Source organism: Brassica oleracea, chromosome C7 (genome assembly GCF_000695525.1).
Source record: "Brassica oleracea var. oleracea cultivar TO1000 chromosome C7, BOL, whole genome shotgun sequence".
NCBI lineage: Eukaryota > Viridiplantae > Streptophyta > Magnoliopsida > Brassicales > Brassicaceae > Brassica > Brassica oleracea.
In genome coordinates, this window is record NC_027754.1 from 15,829,669 (window position 1) to 15,852,337 (window position 22,669).

General features: G+C 35.3%; 1 protein-coding gene across 1 annotated transcript; it reads right to left on the bottom strand.

Moving 5' to 3' along the window:
- Positions 1-19,086: 19,086 nt before the first annotated feature.
- On the bottom strand, positions 19,087-20,337 carry LOC106302691. Its single transcript, XM_013739150.1, has 2 exons — positions 19,752-20,337; positions 19,087-19,685 (listed from the first exon to the last, which is right to left on the bottom strand). Exons 1-2 carry the CDS (start codon positions 20,335-20,337, stop codon positions 19,087-19,089), a joined length of 1,185 nt encoding a protein of 394 aa, XP_013594604.1.
- Between the last annotated feature and the right edge of the window lie 2,332 nt (positions 20,338-22,669).

Genomic DNA, 22,669 nt, shown 5'->3' on the forward strand with positions numbered 1-22,669 from the left:
CCCCCCTTCCCTAAATATACCATAAATATAAAATCCCCAATGCAATAAAATATATCCATAGCTGTGTATTGAAAAATACCAAATAGCAAGTCAAGCTCCGAAATTTGACATCGTTTCAAAGGATCGATGCTACAGAATTCTAGATTTATGTTGATCTTCACTTTGTACCTCTATGCTTTGTTTGTTTCTTTCCTTTCTATTTTAACCCCCCCCCCTTCCCTAAATATACCATAAATATAAAATCACCAATGCCATAAAATATATCCATAGCTGTGTATTGAAAAGTACCAAACCGAAATTTGACATCGTTTCAAAGGATCGATGCTACAGAATTCTAGATTAATGTTGATCTTCAGTTTGTACCTCTATGCTTTGTTTGCTGCTTTCCTTTCTATTTTAAACCCCCCTCCCCCGCCTCCCTTTTATTATATCATACTTATTAACCCTTCTCTTTATATTCCCATGCAATCTCTTCTAATCCCATGTTCTTATATACAACAATAACTTTCAACCCAAGCTCCAACAAATTCAACTAACGATAGGTAAAAGGTTGGCACCAAAATTCTCACTTCATTCAAATATGGGATACAACTTACAATATTCATCTTTTGTCTGAACAACTACAAACAAACAAATATATTACTATCACTAACCGATACCAAATGAATCAACAAATCCTTAACACCTTATTAGACAACAAAACATACGAACCCGGCGCGTGGCGCCGGAATACCCCTAGTTATTAGATATTTTTATACATTCAGATTTTGTTTAAAACACAATTGAGATGGTTGGCCAAGTTAATTAACTTAAACTCACAGAATATTCGTAGTGTCCACATATTAGGGGGGTGTATTCAATCTAAAATTTGAGGTGATTTGATTTTTAATGAGGTTTTAGATGATTTTAAGGAATTGCAAATAATAAAATGATTTTTGTTAAACCAGTCTAGAATATCACCTAAAACCATGGGATTTGAGTTTTATTTTTTTAACTAAGAAACTCCACCCAAACACTCTAAAATCACTTGAAAACTTTAAAACTCCACAACTTAAAATATTTTCAATAACAGTAGATTTCATAGTACTTTATAAAATGTCAAGTTGAATAACACTGGATTTTAAATGAATTTTTAAAATTCATGTTTCAATAACAGTGAATTTTTCATTTTGACACAAATCACCTAAAACTCTGAATTGAATACATCCTCCTTAAGGAATGAAGTTGAAACTGATATTTAAGATTTTATTGGCCACCTTTATTGATTTTGTTTGTTACCCAAGGTTTAAACTCATGAATTAACAACACGAAAAAGATTATGAAAATATCTTAAAATGATGAATGATATTCTTTATTTCATAATTCACATTATAAATTTATGCTATTCCTTATTTCATAATTCAAAGTATAAATTTCTTTGGACTACTTTAATATTTCATGATCTTTGTGAAACAAAATTCATAGTGTGTTGCCGTCAAACATGTCAAACATATTATAAGCATTAAGTCAAATAATAAGTCTTATAAAAAATAATAAGGTTAAATAATAATTGTATGGTTTGTTTAGTTAGGAATTTTTTATTTAAACACAAAACGTTAATAATTGTATTATAGTAACATTGATAAATGTCGCTTCAATGTTACCGGCCAATATATTCTGAATTCTTATTAAATAATAATATTAATTGTAATATAAAAAAGACATTGGCATTAACTTGAAAAACTAAGGGCATAATATTATAAATGATTATGATTTAATAATATAGATATTCCGAAAATATGCCATTATCTTCGTCTCTGTATCATTCTTCCCGGAAAAGAAAACAAAGGTAAAAAAATTTTTTTTCTGGTTAATTATGCTATTATGAGAAACATTACATAGACGATATTACAGCCGACAATTCTACCTGTCTTATGAGGATTCACGCCTGACTGCATCATCCTGAGTAGTCCTATGAGATCCATTCCTGATGGTACTCCTTGCGCTATACTTGATGGTACTCTTTGCGCCATGCTGAAGATCTCTTGTAAGTATTTTCTCTAGTTTTCTGCATAATTCGCCTTCTCCGGGAATTGAAACTCAGACCTCTTCCTGTAGAAATTGCATTGTCTGGGGTTCAAACCCCAGATCTGGATGTAGAAGCCTTTAAACCTTGACCACTAGGCCACTAGGCCACGATGCTTCCACGGTAAAAAAAAAAAATTAATACATTTTATAAGTTCTAAATATTGAAGAATTTGTTCTTTATTACTTATTAAAAATAGTCTTCCGTTTTTATGTTTTTTCTTCCTTAAATATTTGATCACTTTTGTCAGGGTGCGCTGCATATTCCATTTTAACAATGTTATTAAATTATAGCCATAATCAATTACTATTCCAACTTTATAAGACAACGTCTGTTAGACTATTCATTTTCACAACAGTTGAATTTTTATCGATTAATCAAAATGGGTGCAACTGGATTGCAAATTTCTGGAATGAAATTGCATGGAGTGATTTATTCCGATAGATTTCAAATTATTTTTAGCATTTGAATGGAACAAAAAACAAATCTCATTCAAATGATTCTTTGGAAAATGTATAGAAAAAAATGAAATGTAATTATAAAAAATTCATAATTAAAAAAGCTGATGAATAACTGTAAGTGGAATGAAACTCTATTTTTTCTATTTCATAACTTTTCTTATTCCATTCATCTACGTTTTATTTCTTTTAATTTCATTCATTCGTGATATTTCTAAAATTAATAACCAGTTAACATTTTGTAATCATATGACCCTAGGAGTCTCATATATGTCATATAGACAGCCAACAAATAAGTTCGTTTGATATTAGTATAACTCTCATAGATAAACATAACTAATCCCGGGAAATCAAACAATTGCGCCCCAAAGTCCTTCCCACTACAGGACATCCTGGTCAGTTTTTTAATAAAAAAAGTTCATTCCACTTTGCTGCTTGCGTTACCAGAAGCCCACGATCCATCAACTTGGCATATAAATATAGTGGGACTAGTGAAAGGGCCTATGCGAGAGAGCACAAGAATAAAGTGTGAGAACTTAAGATATGTTATGAAAAGAACTTGTCTTTTATTGTATCGCAGAAATTTAAATAAGGGCAAAATTTTATATCCGTAGAATTTATAACACTGATAGAGAGTGTTTATTAGAGGGAGAAGAGAAGGTCGAGGTGTGTTTACAAACGAACGCAAACGTTCGTATATATAGAAGAAAATTTACTGTGCAAATAGTGCAGCGGGCCCCACATCCTTTTATATTTTCAACATATACGGCTGCCTTATTTCTTTGACTTTCGTAACACTCCCCCTTGGGGGCCGGTGTCACTATCCGCTCTCGCTTAACGTCTTTGTTGCCTCGTTAAAAACCTTTCCAGGAAAACCCAATGGGAAAAACCATAGTAGGGTAAAAAGAGTACAACTACGTAAGCTCCCCCTCGAATAAGCAGTCATAGATCCTTCTGATGACGCATTCCAATGTTATGGATGTGTTTTCTGAATACCGAGGTAGGGAGTGATTTTGTGAAGAGGTCGGCTGTATTGTCGCATGATCGAACATATCTTATTTCAATCTCTTTATTCTTCTCGAGCTCTTGAGTGTATGAGAAGAACTTCGGAGGTATATGTTTGGTTCTATCGCTTTTGATATATCCTTCCTTCGTTTGAGCAACACATGCCGCGTTATCTTCATATAGAATAGTTGGGTCCGTATTTTCGTCAATCTCACTGCTTGAACAGATGTGTCGGCTTATTGATCTTAGCCATACACATTCTCTACTTGCTTCATGGAGTGCAATGATCTCGGCGTGATTTGAAGAAGTAGCAACAAGTGTCTGCTTCTGAGAACGCCAAGATATGGCGGTGCCTCCAATTGTAAAAACATATCCTGTCTGGGATCGAGCTTTGTGTGGATCTGACAAATAACCTGCATCTGCAAAACCAATCATTTGACCTTTTGAACTTTTAGGATAAAACAAGCCTAAATCAGTTGTTCCTTGAAGGTAACGAAAGACATGTTTAATTCTATTCCAATGTCTTCGCGTAGGAGACGAACTGAATCTCGCTAAAAGATTAACAGCAAAGGATATGTCAGGTCGAGTACAATTTGCAAGATACATAAGAGCTCCAATTGCACTTAAATATGGAGTTTCAGGACCAAGTATTTCTTCATTTTCCTCAGATGGTCGAAACGGATCATTTTCAACATTAAGTGATCTAACGACCATCGGGGTGCTAAGAGGAGTTGCTCTATCCATGTTAAAGCGTTTCAATACTCGTTTGGTATATGTAGACTGGTGTACAAATATACCCTTTTGAGAATGCTCAATTTGTAATCCTAGACAATATTTTGTCTGCCCGAGATCTTTCATCTCAAATTCTCCTTTCAGATAGTTTGATGCCTTTTGGATTTCGTTTTGAGTTCCAATAATATTAAGATCATCAACGTACACCGCGATTATCACAAATCCGGATGTTGTTTTCTTTATGAAAACACAAGGGCATATAGGATCATTCGTGTATCCTTCTTTTGTTAAGTGTTCGCTGAGACGATTATACCACATTCGTCCAGATTGTTTTAACCCATATAATGATCTTTGCAATTTTATTGCACATAACTCTTTAGGTCTGGAACTTAACATTTCTGGCATTTTAAATCCATCTGGGATTCTCATATAGATATCAGTATCTAATGATCCATATAAATATGCCGTAACGACATCCATGAGACGCATTTCTAAATTTTCATTGGCCGCTAGGCTCATCAGGAATCTAAATGTGACTGCGTCCATGACAGGAGAATAAGTTTCCACATAATCAATTCCTGGCCTTTGAGAGAAACCTTGGGCTACGAGACGAGCTTTGTATCTTGTAATCTCGTTTTTCTCATTTCTTTTTCGGACAAACACCCATTTGTACCCAACTGGTTTTACATCTTTGGGTGTGAGCACAATAAGTCCGAATACATTTCGTTTGTTAAGCGAATCTAATTCGACTTGAATCGCATCTTTCCATTTTATCCAGTCATGTCTCTTTTGACATTCATATACAGACTTTGGTTCTGGATCTTCGTTTTCTTCATTTATTTCCTTTGCTAAAAGGTATGAGAAAACGTCATCAATATCATCCATCTCATTTCGTCTCCATATCTTTCCATTATGGATGTAATTGATAGAAATCTCATGATTTCCTTCAGATTCAAGATGCTTTATATTGTCATTAGATTCACAATTTTCTTCGTCCAAAATATTTTCTGTTATTTTGGGAGTATCATGCTTTTCACATTCCTTACGTTTTCTAGGAAGTTTATCCTTTGAACCAATAGGTCTACCGCGCTTTAAACGTGTTCCTGATTCACGTGTATCAACTGCCGTTCCACCATTTTGTGGTATTTCAATACGAGCAGGAGTATTTGCAGCGGGTATATGTGATTTAGTTACCATTTTGGTATCAGCAAATGCATCAGGTAGCTGATTTGCTATATTTTGTAAATGCATGATACATCGAACTTCTAGTTCTGACTGTTTCGTAGGAGGATCAAGGTGTAATAACGATGGTACACTCCATTTGATCTCTTTTCCTACTTGTTTATTGTCTCCCCCTAGAGTTGGGAATTCTTTCTCATTGAAATGACAATCGGCAAATCGTGCCGTAAACACATCACCAGTTTGTGGTTCTAGGTATCTTATTATTGATGGAGAATCATAGCCAATAGCACCACCGTAACGTACAAAGATGGGACCACAAAGACGGTTGGGAATATATATTGGCTATGATTCTCCATCAATAATAAGATACCTAGAACCACAAACTGGTGATGTGTTTACGGCACGATTTGCCGATTGTCATTTCAATGAGAAAGAATTCCCAACTCTAGGGGGAGACAATAAACAAGTAGGAAAAGAGATCAAATGGAGTGTACCATCGTTATTACACCTTGATCCTCCTACGAAACAGTCAGAACTAGAAGGGCGGCTCGGCCGACCAATAAATAATAAACAGAATATAAGGCGGCTCGGCCGACCAATAAATAATTTAAATTACTAGTAAATAATATAGGATGTATTCCGGTCATTATAACATGATATATGTAATAGTAGAGGCGGTATACCGACCATTATAACAGGGTATAAATGATACAAATAAATTTTACCGAATCGTAGAGTGATCGTGCTGATAACGTGTTATGAAAAGAACTTGTATTTTATTGTATCGCAGAAATTTAAATAAGGGCAAAATTTTATACCCGTAGAATTTATAACACTGATAGAGAGTGTTTATTAGAGGGAGAAGAGAAGGTCGAGGTGTGTTTACAAACGAACGCAAACGTTCGTATATATAGAAGAAAATTTACTGTGCAAATAGTGCAGCGGGCCCCACATCCTTTTATATTTTCAACATATACGGCTGCCTTATTTCTTTTACTTTCGTAACAAGATAAACAATTTTGATTCACTTTTCATTATTGTATGTGACCTGTATATGATTATTAGTACGCTCTACTAAGTACCGTCTCAAATTATTTCTTGACACTGTTTACAAAAATATTAATACATTCATCTTTCCACTGAATTGGATCCTTCTAAAAGAGAAAAGTAGCAAAGGGTTAGAAAAAAAACAAGCAAACACAAAGCAGAACTAGACGTGTATTTTTGTTGGACAGTTTTGGTCGACATCCAAATAGGACCATGTCTAAATAAGACCATACCCAAAAAAGACCATGATTTGTTGGTTGTCCATGGGATCTAGATGCCAATTTAATATAAATAACCTAATTTTTATTGTAAAAGATGAAAATATACTAAATTTTGTATATATTATAGACTTAAACTTTTTTATTTTGCAATTTGAATTTTTGACAAGAAAATTTGATTTTGAGATTTTTGTGATTTTGATGAAAAATATGACTTTTGGTTTCACGAAAACGTGATTTTGCGGTTTTGACCAAAAAATATAATTTTAACGGGAAATTGCGATTTTGCAGTTTTGGCCGAAAACACGATTTTATGGTTTTGACGGAGAAAATGCAATTTTTAAGGGAAAATACAATTTTTCGGTTTTGACAAAAACTCGATTTTATGATTTTGGTAAAACAAATTAAGACTGCAATTTTTTTCCTAATTTCCTAAACCTAGATATTTTAACTATTTGCTGCCCAATGTCCATATGGTCTTACCCGGTTTTGTCCATGAGTCTAATTGGGTTTGTCTTTTTTTTAACGCTGATTTATTATGATATTACAATTATGATATGAAAAATATTACATAGATGATTCGACAACCGATAACACTATCTGCCTTATGAGGACCTACGTCTAACTGCATCACCTAAGCCGTCCTATTAAGATTCACGTCTGACCAGATTTACTTGCACTATGTTGAAGATCCCTTGTAAGTCTTACTTCCGTAGTCTGTATAATTGTTTAATAAATCGCCCTTTCCGGGACTTGAAACCTGGATTTCCTGTAATCTGCAAGTATTACTATTAAAAAATATTACTATGCAAGAAATTGCATAGTCTGGGATTCAAACCTCAGACCTGGATGTAAAAGCCTTTAAAACTTAACCAGTAGGATACGGTGCTTCCACTGGGTTTGTCTTTTTAAACTCATTTTAATTTGGTCTAATATAGGTATGTCCATATTAACCCAAAATAATTTGGACACGGACCGCCCATGGACAACCCGCCCATTCGACATCCCTAACCAGAACCATAAACGGAGCAGAGCACATAGCTCATTTACACCTTCCGGCATATCCAACGAAACCAAGACAAAACCATTCACCTAACTCATTAGCGATTCATCCTCTCTTCTTCTACCAAGGAACTCATCCACCTAGGAGCACCTCGATCCACAACAGGTGAAATCTCATCTCCTTGGCAACGCTATTGGCAATCAGAGAAGCACACTTATTTGACGATCTTTGCACTGCAACCAAATCTAATTCATGTATACCCTCAAAAATTCCTTCACCAAACTTAAGCACTACGTTTCTACCACAGAGTTCACTGAACTGAAAATTCTCCGGCTATGTTAGCTTATATATTTGTTCTTGAAAAAAAAAAAAACCCAATACGATCAATCCACTTGGTAATGCGAAAAGACGACCCTGGTTTTACTATACGCCTGTGCTTTAAAATCTAATATATATATATATAAAAATATATTTGCCTCTCTCCTAAGCTATCCACGTGGAAAATCACTCTTTGACAGATCGACGCGTGTCTCTGGATTTTATTTCTTTGGTTGGGTTTGAGTTTAACTTTGGGCTTATACTATGAACAATTGACAGGGCTTTTTACTCTTTAATATTATTGAATGTGTTAATTATTTCTGAATACATAGTAGATAAAAAAAAAACCACACACACATTACGATATGGACGTTATATTATCATCAAAGCAATATTTACCCTATGTACCCCATCCTGTGATAATTTATAAAGTAGCAACGAATCTATGAGTTCAGCAAATTTGCAATTACCTACGTCAAAATTTTAAGTATATGAACAGTCAACAGTAGTGTGTTGAATATTATATTCATATGATTTAAAAGCCTTTACGAATTTTTATTTTTAAACATACACCAAAAACTTTATGAAAGTAAATATCCATTCAGGTTCTCAACCACTTCAAATACCAGCAATGCCAAAAAAAATTAATCAAGTGCACGAAAACTATATTATATTTAAAACTACAATAAATACATTAGTTAATGAAAAATCCTTTTAAAAAATATTATGGATGCATACATAAATATTAAGAGAAATGTATAAAATGAAATAAAAATAACAATAACTTGAAGAACAAAATGTATAAGACTGAGAATATTTATGATTTGTGGTCTAAGATATATTCAACTTATTGTCCTAATCAAAGTGGAATAAACATTGAATAATATTTTTTAAAAAAACTTATATATACATAGAAATATTTTTAGTGGCAGGGTATATTTATAATTTCCAATATTTGGCCAAATAAAGATAAAGGAAATCTGCATGTATATAACCATGAAAATAAAACTACTTTAAATAACTTAATCAAAACAACAATCACGTACAACTAAACCCGATGAACGTCCTAACCTCAAAAGAAAGATGGTATAAGAGCAAAAATCTCAACACATGACATATAGTTTTGTACTAACAGCTTACCAACCAATTTAATTTACATAGTTTATTCAACAGTAATCAAAGCAAGCAACTATCCATAATCAAAGCAAATATTGGTAGCTTCATAGTCTATTTAGTATTCAAATACATTGACATGTACAATATTTAATTAATATGTATATTTTTATATGATACAAATTTATATTAAACATTCATTTTAACTATTTAAATTGTTTTTTTTAATTTTCACCCCGCCCTGCGGGCCGACCCTAGTAGCCATATAAACCAAAGTTGCTTTACCAAAAATAGACAAGATTTACAGAACAATCATTTACACAAGAGCAGTTTCACTAATCAACTATTGAAGTATCACAAGAACACTATTTCGTTCCTGAAGAAGTTACCACTATCAACTCTAGTCTTGATCTCCACCAGCCTCTCGAAATTTCCAGCAAAATATTTCTCCCCGTAACGTTTACCTTCAACATAGCTCCTGATTTTGTGAGAAATTGGTCCGCAATTCAATATCCCGATAATTAAAAAACGACTGTCTTGGATTCTTGGACACAAAAGGAGTCATGAACCGGTACAACTTCCTCGTCAGTTTCATATACCGTTTCGTTAATCTATCTTCTCCCCAATCAGTAACGTACTGAATCTTACAGAGGTTGCCTGCTCTGTACGGGAACGGAGTCGCCGTCGGCGAAATCTTCGCCATCATGCCGCCGTATGGATTGAAAGCTATAGCTGCCGGAGTCTCAAGCTCGATCATCTTCCTCCAAATCGATTCTTGAAATCGGTTCAAGAACGTAATCTGATTTCCTCTTGATATACATCAAGGTTTCATTCCTCTCGAGTAGAACTTTCTCCGATGTACCCACTTGTATATCCGTCCAGCAAAGCACCGACTGGATCCAGCTCGTCACCGGACCAGACTCAGTTCTGGTAATCTCCGGTTTAGTATCGACAGAAGTGTCGATGCGTCTACGAGGAACAGAGCTAAGAATGTTGCCCTGACAGTCTTTTGAGAAGAAACGGTGCCGTTTACAACCTCCATGGTTGTTCTTATGAAAATCTCTTCGGGAAGCTCCGGCGCGACATGTTGCCACCGGTGAACGACCTCCGTCGCGTTCTGCTCCAACGTCTGGGTGACTCTGAAAACGGTTTCAGGGACTTCGACGAGTTTTATTTTGTAGGCTAGGACAAGAAGAACGTGAGCAGTACTGTTGACATGAAGAGACATGCTTTTATCCAAGACTAGATATCGTTTTCTAAACTTAAGGGTAGTCATGTACCATAGATAATCACTTTAGTCATTGTTTACTACTTTCTGATCAACGAATTGGTTCATCCTCATCTTCATTTGGTTGCTTAACTATCAATGAAGTCTGAGTGGTAATTTAAAAATTTTAACCCACAAAACTATGCATTTTGGTTACAACTTTGGATTTAATAATGATTGTTAGTATGAAAATTAATATACATATTAGAAGAAATAACTAATAACTTTGGCGGGATTATAAGCCACAGTTTTACAATCTTGTAAAATGGTAACAGATCAAGCTCGGATAACATAAAATTCTCCTTGGAAATTAATTGTTGCATCTGAAGTTTCATTTCCGTTTCCAAAAAGTCAGCTTGATCCTTCTTCGGCTTTATACTTCTTCGTCTTTCGCTTCTCCTAAAATATGTATCTAAAAAATGAAGAAAATATCTGCAGCACACCTTTAGAAAACTATGATCCAAATTCAAAGAGAAAAAGAGAGGTTCGCGAATTTATTCTCATCCGAGAGATTTCTTTTGTAATTTGATTTAGGATCTTTTTCGTGGTGAGCCTTGTCTTCTCATTCAGCTCTTACCTCTAGTTTTAGATTTTCCAGTTTTGAAATCAGTAATTGAGGCAAAGGCGAAAGTCTTTATAGTGAAATTTGGTATTTTCTCATGATTTTGGGTATACAACTATACATTAATCAATCGATGGTTGCTGAAATTTTGATTTTTAAAAAGTTTTGGTTTTAATTTGAAAATGGCTTAAACTGAATTTAAGACGGAGATTACTACTGAGTTAAATCTAAAAAAATTAAGGAGAATAACAAAATCACATATAAAATGTTTGACAAAATATGTGGGAGATCTTTGTGTCCACAATTCGTCTATCCACAAGTTGCTCAGTCACAACTTTGATGTCCATAATCTTTCTATCCATAACTTACATGTCATAACCACATTTATCCATAAATACAATATGTTTGTCCATAACTCAAATTATTTATATTTTGATCAATTAAAATATTTAAATATAATTAGTCACACTTAAATTTAATTGATAAGTCTTTCTAACAATTTTAACAATGAACTAAATTGATTCTTTTCCATGAACTAAAGTAATATTTAAACAAGTTTCAATTTCTCTGTCCACAATTTTTATGTTCACACAATCCAGTAGTCTATATTTTCTTTGTCTACAACACATTTATTTGTATTCGTTCACAATTTCTCTGTCCACATGTCTTCTTGCTTATCCTATTTGTCTCAACCATAGTTGTCTATAATGTATTATACTGAACCCGAAGCTCACACCCTAAACCGAACCGAACTCGTGGGTCCGGATCGGTAACAGATCCGTTCAAAATACCGAATGGGTTTCAAGGCCAAACTATTTGGACTTTGGGTCGGTTTGGTTACAAACCAATATCCAAATAAGGTAACCGATTAAACCAAGCATTTATAACATGTCTCGTGTATATATACATCTAATCTATTAAAACAGAGTCATATTTGAATTTATCATGACATGGCTTTTTTTTGGACCTATTGAACATGTTGTGACTTAACATTTCTATTATTTCTACATATATTAAACCAACCAATATTAAATATATACCTTATCCATACCTTAATATTCAATATATTTTTGAAAGTATCAACGTGTTACATATTATTAAGAGATGATTACCATCTATATTATTAATATTATAGACCTAAGCAATACTCTATAAACGTGTTACATTTTTCTGGAAGTAACTTCTTTCTGATACGGGCACAAGATAGGCCTTTCTCAAACTGGTCGAGTGGATAGAGATGGCTGGATGGAATGAGATGGATGGTATGAGCGATCTGGTAGAGGAGATGGTGGGATGAATAGACCTGGTTGATGAGACTTGAATAGGAACCAATGGAGATGGAAAATAACACTTGGTCGTATAACCAACTTGTTATCTCAAGGAATGGAGGATGACGCGAAGATGGAGTATGGATCCAAGCTGCTTGTTCGTATAAACAACTCAACAAGGATAAAGAGATGGAGATGAAATAGAGATTGATTGAATCACACAATCAGAGTGGATCGAGGTGTAGCCACAAACTCTATGGATAGGAGTTTGATAAAACACAAGTTGCTCTCAAGATTGCTTCTCACAAACTCTCAAAAGACTTTGGTATTTACTAGGGGGCAAACTGGCTCATATATTTCATAAAGGTTGAAAAAATACAAGGCTGCTTATAGGGGCTTATATAATCGCCAATGCAGCTGTGCAATAGGCTAAACAATGCGTTGTTTTATTCAAATAAAAATAAAGGAAAGACTCAAAACCTGCAAGAAAAATCGAGATGTAATAATTATTGAAATGTGCTTACCTTACTTACCTCTTTGGAATTGAAGTAGCCGTTGAAGGAAGGTGCCAAACTTGAAATATGAAGTGATGTCGTTTAGAAGCTTGACTCTTTCTTTGGTGCACATCATTTCACTTAAGTGGGGAGATGGTAAATAAGGAAACCATCTCTTTGGAAGGCAGAATAGACCATAGGATAGCATCATCTTTTGGACCGCTATGTATTACATAAGGTGCATCTTCTTTAGCTTCTGATCCGGAGATGGAGAGCTTGTCTAGACGGCTTTTGATGTCTTCTAAGTTGGAACTGGTGTTGTTCTTGCAAATAGACCTTCTATGGCTTCACTGAAGCTTGCAATCACACCTCTAGTTCCTGATCTTGTTCTTGGGGCTTGTCTAAGAGTTGGGATGTTGATATCTGGTTCTATGTCCTCATCACTTTCACTAGGCGTATCTTTGTCTCTGTTTATAGGATTTCTTCAATATTGACTACAAGTGGATATCAGGTTAATATACACCTCATATTTTCTCATCTTTACTTTACGAATTGCCTGCAACATACCATAATCAAATCAATTCATATGTGTCCATCTTTCATCATACTAAACATTCTAACAGTCTTTAGACGTATGTTTGGTTTGAATAATTAACCGAATTGTTTTATATCCACATGATATACCACCAATGAAGCTTGAATGTAAGGTCTTTATCGAAATCAAGATTGTTTTTTCCTCTGTTGCATCTGTTTACATTTCCATTATGTTGCCTACCATTATGAACAGAACATAGCCAACAATGAAGCTTGAATGCCTTATATCCACAACCATGTAAGCCAAATATGATTTGTTTCAAACGAACTTTTGTAAATAACACATAGCACAAATCTTTATATTTTTACCTATTCACACACATTTATAAGATTAGTTAAAGTCATATACAGTATTTAGTTCAAAAATACAGTGATTTTAATATAAAAAACGGTAAACTGATATATATTGTATTTTCAAAATTTTAATATATGTATATCTAATAAAGATCTACATACGATTAGCTTAGCCTCAGCAGAATATTCTAACCACACAAAATGGATTTGATCAAATCTACACAACCTAATCTTCTGGACCGTAAATATTTAGAATATTAAACTGTTAGATTTTAGTAGTATATATTAGTTATTTTCAAGATTTATTCCCTTAAATTTTGATTTTGTCATCTGCCAAATTCCATCTATATCCTTTCGTTTTGATATAAACTGTTAGATTTGAAAAATAAATTAGTTATTTTAAAGATTTTATTCTCTTATATGTCAACTTCGTTATGTAATAACTTCCCATCTATATTGCTACGATTCGATATCTTAACGTTCTGAGAAAAAGAATATGCCTACCGATCCTCTATGAAAATATTATACCTAATGGTTAGTATCTAAATACTATATATAATCTTCTGACTCCTAATACATTCTACACTACACGATTCAAAAATAAAGCGTAATGGCAATGGTTAGTACTTTATTGAAAGATGTCAAACCATACAAAACGTGAAGGTTTTAGTCAAAGTTATGCATTATAGTCTCAAAATTCATCTTTTGGTGGAGACTCGCATACTCACAGATAGCGGTAGGGGTACTAATGTTTTGAATCGTGTTTTTTTTTTCTAAAAGTTTAATGGTAAAACGTCAAAAGAAATAGCAGACATATAGAGCAATAAATCTTTAAACCAAAACCAGATATGCGAAGATGAAAATACTATTAATTCCAAGCAAGTCAAAATCAATATTAACTCTAAGTAGTTGTACAATCCTAAACCGTCAAGTCCTATATAATGATACAGTTTTATAATGATTCTACATTTATATTATAACACAAATCAATTCTATATACATAAAGAAAATATATTATATATATATATCAAATATATATATATAACACATATTATATAAGACAAAATATAAATAACAAATTTGATAAAACAATATCAGCGCACAGCGCGGGTCCGTATCTAGTAATACATTAATTTACACATATATTAAGAATCTCTTCGGTTCTTGGTTTCTTTACGGCAAAAGGAGACAAAGCGAAGCGACGAAACCTAGTTACAAAAAGCTTCCTCGATCGTTGATTTCATCATTAAGCAGCTCAAACTGGCTACTATAAATCATCTATCATCTCGATCTCGTACTTCATCAAACCATTCGAGAATCAAATCGGATGTATTGTCTCTCTCTTTCTTCGACTTTTGTTCTGCTTTGTTCCGAGTCGATTAGAGTCACATCCGTGTTTGATTAGACATCTCTAACGGTTTGCATGTATACTAAGTGGAGCATGAGTTGAGCTAAATTAGTTTAAGAAACGGTTTTGTTTGTGGAACTGATTTTGTTTGAACTTAGGATCTTTTATAGTTGTTGTAACAGAGTTTAGAACTGAAACTGATTTTGGTGTTTCATTTATTTTTCTTTTTCAGATGGATTCAACATCATCTCTTGACCGAGAAACCAACAACAAAGATAATGAAGGAGATATTCAAACACCGAATAGTGGCGACAAGAGGAAAGAAACTCCGCCAACCAGTGGAGCATCATCTCAGCCGAGCAAAGTGAAGCATATTCCCCCTACAAGATCAGAAGTTTGGGAACATTACACAAGGACTAAAGAAGATTGAGACAAGTGTGTATGCAACCACTGCCAGAACAGATTCTCGTGTCTCACAACCTCAAGAACATCAAATCTGAAGAAATATCTTGAAGTATGCAAGAACCATCTTGCTTGGTCAGCTGGACAAAAGAATAAACACCCCGTTATTGATGATGATGGGAAACTAAAGAAGGCAAAGGTGACTGAAGGTCAGTTTAGAGAAGCCACGAGTCTGATGCTTGTCCTAGGGCAATTTCCTTTATCAATTGTCAAAAGTGTAGCATGGAAACATTTCGTAAACAAGGTAAATTCTCTACTTCTCTTAAATGTATGTTTTTGGCTTTATAATTTATTGCAGCTAATATCTTATGTTTGCTGCTTGTAGACAACCGTGTTCACTCCTCATTCAAGAAGAACCTCGACTAAAGACATTGTGAAGATGTATGAGGAAAGGAAAGATGCACTCAAGAAATGGTTCTTGTGTAACAAACAACGAGTCTCTCTGACAACAGACATTTGAGTTTCCCAAACTACATGTTATATATAATCTTTGATTAATTAGACATCATTTTATTCTTTATCTGAAACTGATCATGTGATTTATTGTTCATTTTATACAGGTGCGAGTTATATGGTCATCACAATGCACTTCATTGATGTTTCTTGGCGTTTGAAGAAGCTGATTATAGGGTTCAAACACATCACAGATCATAAAGGTCAGACTATAGCATCTGTTCGTCTAGAGTGTTTGGCTGAATGGGGAATAGATAAGGTTTTCGGCATAACCGTAGATAATCTACTGCCAATAGTTCTCCTTTGAGGAAGTTTCAGAGTACTTTTTCTTTGGGTTCGGATCAGGCTTTTGTGTTAGATGGGAAGTTTTTACATATCAGATGTAGTGCCCATATCATTAACTTGATAGTTAGAGATGAAATGGCTGAAATAGATCAGAATGTGGTGGCTATCCATAATGCTATCTCCTACGTTAGATCACATACTAACAGGTTGAGATCTTTTGAGCTGAAAGTTGACTCGGGTAAGATTACAAGAGGAAGTTTGCCATTGGATGTGAAGACAAGGTAGAATTCAACCTATCTAATATTGACAACAGCTCAGAAGTTCAAGGTGGCCTTCGATAAGATGGAGACATAAGACAAATTCTACAATGATCAATTCTATGAGCTTGAGAATGGACAAAAAAGGATAGGACCTCCTCAGCTAAGAGATTGGAATGCCATTGATAAGCTGTGTTGGTTTCTTATGATTTTCTACAACTCGACTTTGGTGGTGTAAGCTTTAACTTCACTCAATTTGCATAGGTGCTATGGTTGGGATTGGAATGCCATTGATAAGATGTGTCAGTTTCTTATGATTTTCTACAACTCGACGTTGGTGGTGTCAACTTCAACTTCACTCAATTCGCATAGGTGCTATGGTGAGATAGTAACTATCGAGACCAATCTAAGAGGACTATGTAGCAGCTATGATCCTGATTTGAAGTCTAAGGCGACAAAGATGCTTAAAAAGTTTGACAAATGCTGGGATGGTGTGAAGAACACTAACATGATGTTAATTGTTGCTACTGTGTTCGATCATAACAATAAGTTGGAGCTTGCAAAGATGTGTTTTGAAGAGTTGTATGGTCTAGATAGCATTGAGTATAAGGAGATGTCTGAGTCGTTGATCAGAATCTTGAGAAGTTTGTTCAAGGAGTACAATGCAAGACATGGAGGCGTTTTAGTTCCAAATGACCAGTCATCTCAGTCAACCGAGCAAGCTCGGAGTCAGTCTAGGGACCAGTGTATTGAGAGGATGGAGCTTGTTGTTTAAAGTTGCACAAAAACAAATATTATAAGAACTGACACTTCTTATTAGATTTAGAAACTCTCTCAAAACTAAACCTCTCAATGTGTTTCTCTTGATGTTACATCTCTTCATGAGACTTCTTTATATAGGACGAAACTACATCTTTTCCTAATAATAATATGAAAAAATTCATAAGCTTGATATGTTTTCCTTTTTCCTTAACCCATCAAACTTCACTTTAATGAGTTAACTTGCTCCTCAAGTTAATTGGAATTATCTCACATTCTCCCTCTTAATTCCAACTTGAATCTTAGGTATGTTGATCTTCTGAACTCCGATAAACTTACGTAGACCGTTAATAGGTGCATCGAATTTCTTCGATACGATGTTGCATCGGAACGTGAGTATAGATGCTTCACTGCTTCTCCATGACTCTCTCTTGGACTCTGCATATATCTGCTTAATACACCAACCGAAAACACCAAGTCCGGTCGTGTATGAAGAAGATACCTTAAGCATCCTATGGTGCTTCGATACGATGTTGCATCAATCTTAGGATCCTCCTCTGCCTTTGATACTTTCAAACTCGTGTGCATCGGAACGTGAGTATAGTTACATGACTCCATCTTCATCTTGACAAGTATACCTTGCGCGTATCCTCCTTCTTCTTGTTTGATGTGAATGCCATCAGCTCCTTGCGTTACTTCTATACCAAGATAGTATGTAAGCTTCCCGAGGTCTGACATCTCAAATCTTCTTGACATACCATCTTTGAATTGCTTGATAACGTTGAGCGAAGTCCATGTTACAAACAAGTCATCGACGTATATAGCTATGATCAGAAGCTCCCCCTTCTCTTCCTTTTGACATACCGCATGTTCCTTGGTGCACTTCGTGAACTCCATCTCCTTGAGAACACGGTCAAGTTTAATATTCCAAGCTCTCGGAGCTTGACGTAAACCGTATAGAGCTTTGCTGAGTTTGTATACATGATTCTCTTTACCTTTCTCTTCAAAACCTTTTGGCTGAGTTAGATATACATCCTCGTTTAAGTCTCCATTTAGGAATGCAGTTTTTACATCTAGGTGATGGATCTCCCATCCATTAGTCGCTGCTAACGCCAAGAGTAGTCGTATGGTTTCTATCCGAGCAACTGGTGCAAATACTTCGTCGAAGTCTATGCCTTGTTGTTGCACGTAGTTTTTTGCAACTAGCCTTGCTTTGTATTTGATCACCGTTCCATCTGCATTCCTCTTGATCTTATAGATCCATTTCAAACCTATCGGCTTCACACTTGCCGGCTTCTTGACGAGCTTCCAGGTCTTGTTTTTGATGATAGATTTGATCTATGCCTTCATTGCATCGATCCAAGCTTGCATCACTGCAGCTTCGATGTAACTTTCTGGTTCACCATCGATGGTGAGCAAGAGTCTGCCACCTTCAACTTCAGCGAGTATGATGTAATCATCGAACCGCTTTGGTTTTATGATGTTACAGCCATATCTCGATGTTACATGCTGGTCTTGGTTTGCATCGTTGTTCTCTGCTACTTGCGCTTGTTCACTTGCATCTACAACTTCTTCTTCTTCATTATTGTTATGCTCTTCGTGGTGTTGGTGATCTTGATGCTCATCAACATCTCCTTCTTCTGTAACATCGATATGAGGAAGCTTGAATGATCTTGGTTCTTCGTCCACGTTTGTTGATATTGTATACGATGCGGTGAGATGTCTAGTTACACCGTTTTCTTCACAAAAACGAATGAACTCAGAAGCTGTGAACTCTCCTCCTCTATCGGTGCGAAAAGTCTTGAGTTTTAGCTTCGTTTGATTCTCCATGTACTCCTTGAACTTTTTGAACCGATCAAACGCTTCACTCTTCTCTCTTAGCAGCATCGTCCACATATATCTTCAGTAATCATCAATTAAGACGAATACATATCTGTTGTTTGCTGGTGTTGATGGTGATATCGGATCGCACAAGTCACACCTTCCACGGGGATCTTTCATCATCAGTAAGTCTTCTTTCATATTAACCTCACAACCCATCTCGGTTGCTTGTCTAAGACTTATGATATTGTGTTTAAGACTTGGGATGTAGTAGATGTCTTTGAGTGCTCTTCTCTCCCCTGTTTTTCCGATGAACATGATCGAACCTTTCCCAAAAATCTTGACGTTTGATCCATCACCGAATTTGACTTTGCCTTTGATGCTCTCGTCTAGGTTTGAGACGAACTCTTTCTTGCCTGTCATATTGTTACTTGCACCATTGTCAAGGTACCATATACTCGTATTTCCATCGCATTCATCAAACCTCTTAGGAAACACTCTCTCTTCGTTGAGGAATACTACTTCATGCATATATAATGCATATGCTTCTTGTGTTTCCGTTAGGTTAGCTTCTTCTCTTGGTTGTGTACGACAATGTGACACGAAGTGCCCCATCTTGTTGAATCTCCAACATTTAACTTTAGAGTAGTCCTTCTTGGTCTTGTCCGAAGCTTCTCCTCCTTTGTTATGACCATCAGAACCATTAGACCTTCCTCGTCCTCTTCCTCTTCCACCATAACCTCTACCTCTTCCTCTTCCTCGCGAGTTGTTATGGCTTCCACAACCTTGCGCATCATTCTTTACAAACATTAGCTTCGATTGATCTTCATCTTGGTTTTCTTCTTTTATGCGTTCTTCGAAAGCCTTCAATCTCCCAACAATGTCTTCGAATCCCATTGAATTTATATCCAACACTTGTTCTAACGAAGCTACGATGTGAATGAACTTTCTTCTTGGAAGTCCCTTCAAAAACTTCTTTACCATCTTCGATGCTTCCATTATCTCTCCTAACGCGGCTGCTCTCGATGCTAATCCTGAAAGTTTTCCTGCGTAGTCATCCACCGTGTCAGTGTCTGTCATCCTCAGTTTGTCGAACTCAGACATCAAAGTCTGTAACCTTGCTTCTCTCACGCGATCAGCACCTAGGTTACGAGATTTGATAGCTTCCCAAATCTTCTTCGATGTATCATATTCTCCAATCTGAAGTATTAGCGCTTCTGGGACTGATTGAAAGATTAGAGCCATCGCCATATTGTTCTTCTTTGCATCATCTCTCCCTGGATCAATTGTATCCCAAACATCGTATAAACGAAGCATCACTTTCATGCGCATCGACCATACGGTGTAGTTGGTCGATGATAGCATCGGACATCGTATGTCCTTCTTCATCTCAAGACCTTTATCAAGTCCTTGAGAATTGTTATCGTGTCCTATGTTTTGATCGAGTTACAACTCCTCTTGTAAACGATCTTCGAAACCTGGAGCTCTGATACAAATTAAAGTTGCACAAAGACAAAGATTATAAGACCTAGTACTTCTTATTAGATTTAGAAACTCTCTCAAAACTAAACCTCTCAATGTGTTTCTCTTGATGTTACATCTCTTCATGAGACTTCTTTATATAGGACGAAGATACATCTTTTCCTAATAATAATATGGAAACATTCCTAAGCTCGATATGTTTTCCTTTTTCCTTAACCCATCAAACTTCACTTTAATGAGTTAACTTGCTCCTCAAGTTAATTGGAATTATCCAACAGTTGATGATTATGTGGGTTACAAGAGGATGGATGTTAGGTACAAATAGAAACTAAACGAAATATGGGTTAGGGAAAACAAGGATGAGTTGGAAACTTACCTTAGAAGAGTCTGTGGAAACCCTTGACCTGATGATTGGAGTGGAGTATGATGTATTCTCATGGTGGAGAAAGAACACCTCTAAGTTTTCGGTCTTGACTGAGATTGCTCGGTATGTGTTAGCCATACAAGTCTCATCAGCTGCCTTAGAGAGTGCTTTTAGCACTAGTGGTAGGCTTCTTGAACCACATAGGAGTTGTCTAACACATTAGGGCATCATTATCGGCTGAGACATTTTTTGGTCCTAAATTTTTTTTTTTTTTTTTGATTTAAAAAAAAAAAAATTAAATGATGAACCAATTGTGGACCGCCACGTGTCAGTGGGGCCCACAAACAGTTAGGGACAACCCTTGGGACGTTTCTTAATTAGAGACATTTGAGCAAAGTTCTTAAAAAAATGTGGTGGACCCCACACCAAAAACACTAAGGACCAATGTTGGGACTACCAATAATCATGCCCTTACATGGTTGAGATTCTAATGTTTATCGAGCAGTGGATGAAGCAAGACATACAGATGGAGTCAAGAGTTCTTTCAGATGCGCAAATACTTTCTGATCTTGAAGAAGTGGACATGCTTGAAAGAGGTAATACCCGAGAATGATGTCTTCAATTCTTATACTACTTTAACTCTTTGAGTGTTTAATAATCGTTTTTACTATCTTTTCAGAGTATGGGGACACAACAATTCCAGAAAAAGACTAAGCAATTTGAGGCGTGAAGCTTGAGAAGATAAATTCATGGCTTTCATCAGTTCAAGAATCTTGTTTTATGTTTGCAATTTGAATGTTGGTTTGTTTTTAAAGTTTGCTTTCGGATCATGGCTTAGATAAGCCATTCTGTTTTGGTGTGTTGAAGTTATGCTATCTATTTTATTTTCACTGGATGTTCTCGGATATGTATGGTTTTTTCGGTTAAAAGTGGTTACATTTGGTTATATTTGGTTTATTTCTGTTCTTTGGTTATTTTTTTACACTACAATCCAAAGCCGAACCGAATCCAATTTATTTTCGGGTTTAAGCGGATTTTGAATTCTAAAACCGTACCGATCCGTACCCGGGCAGTTCCGAACCGACACCGTACCAAAAATCTACAATAACCGAATATAATTTATATACTTAGAACCAAAAACCCAAAAATCTGATTACACCGAACCGAACCGAATCCGATGGGAGGACCGAACGCCCATGCCTACTATAATGTATATAACAGTTTGTCCACCAAATTAAGTTTTTTTAAATATATATATATATAGATGGATCTCAAACTATAAATAAATAAATAAACTAAAATTTTTTTTATATACATATTTGTATATTTATTTATATACTAAAAATATTAAACAATGGTAAAGTACATATGTTGGAAATAAAAATAAACAGTGACAAATTACAGCTGTTGAATTCTTTAACTTTAAAGGAAATACTAGATTTTGACCCGCGATTTCAAATCGAGGGATTATTTTCTAAAAAAACTTTAATTTTTGATATTTAATTTTTGTTGTGTTAATATTTTTATTTTGGCACATATATACTATAAATTTTATTAAATTTTATATTACACTACAAGAAAACATATTTTTTACTAGGGCAGTATTCGTTGTAAATTCGTCGTAAACGGGGTGTTACGACGAATTAACGTCGAAAGACGTTTCGTTGTTAAACGTCCGTCGTAACGGAGGTTTCGTCGTAAACGACTCGTTACGTTTACGACGAAATATATTCCTCATAAAGCGCAGGGAAAGAATTTGTCGTAAACGACACGTAAGATTTCGTCGTAAAGCCCACGTAATTATTTCGATGTAAAGCA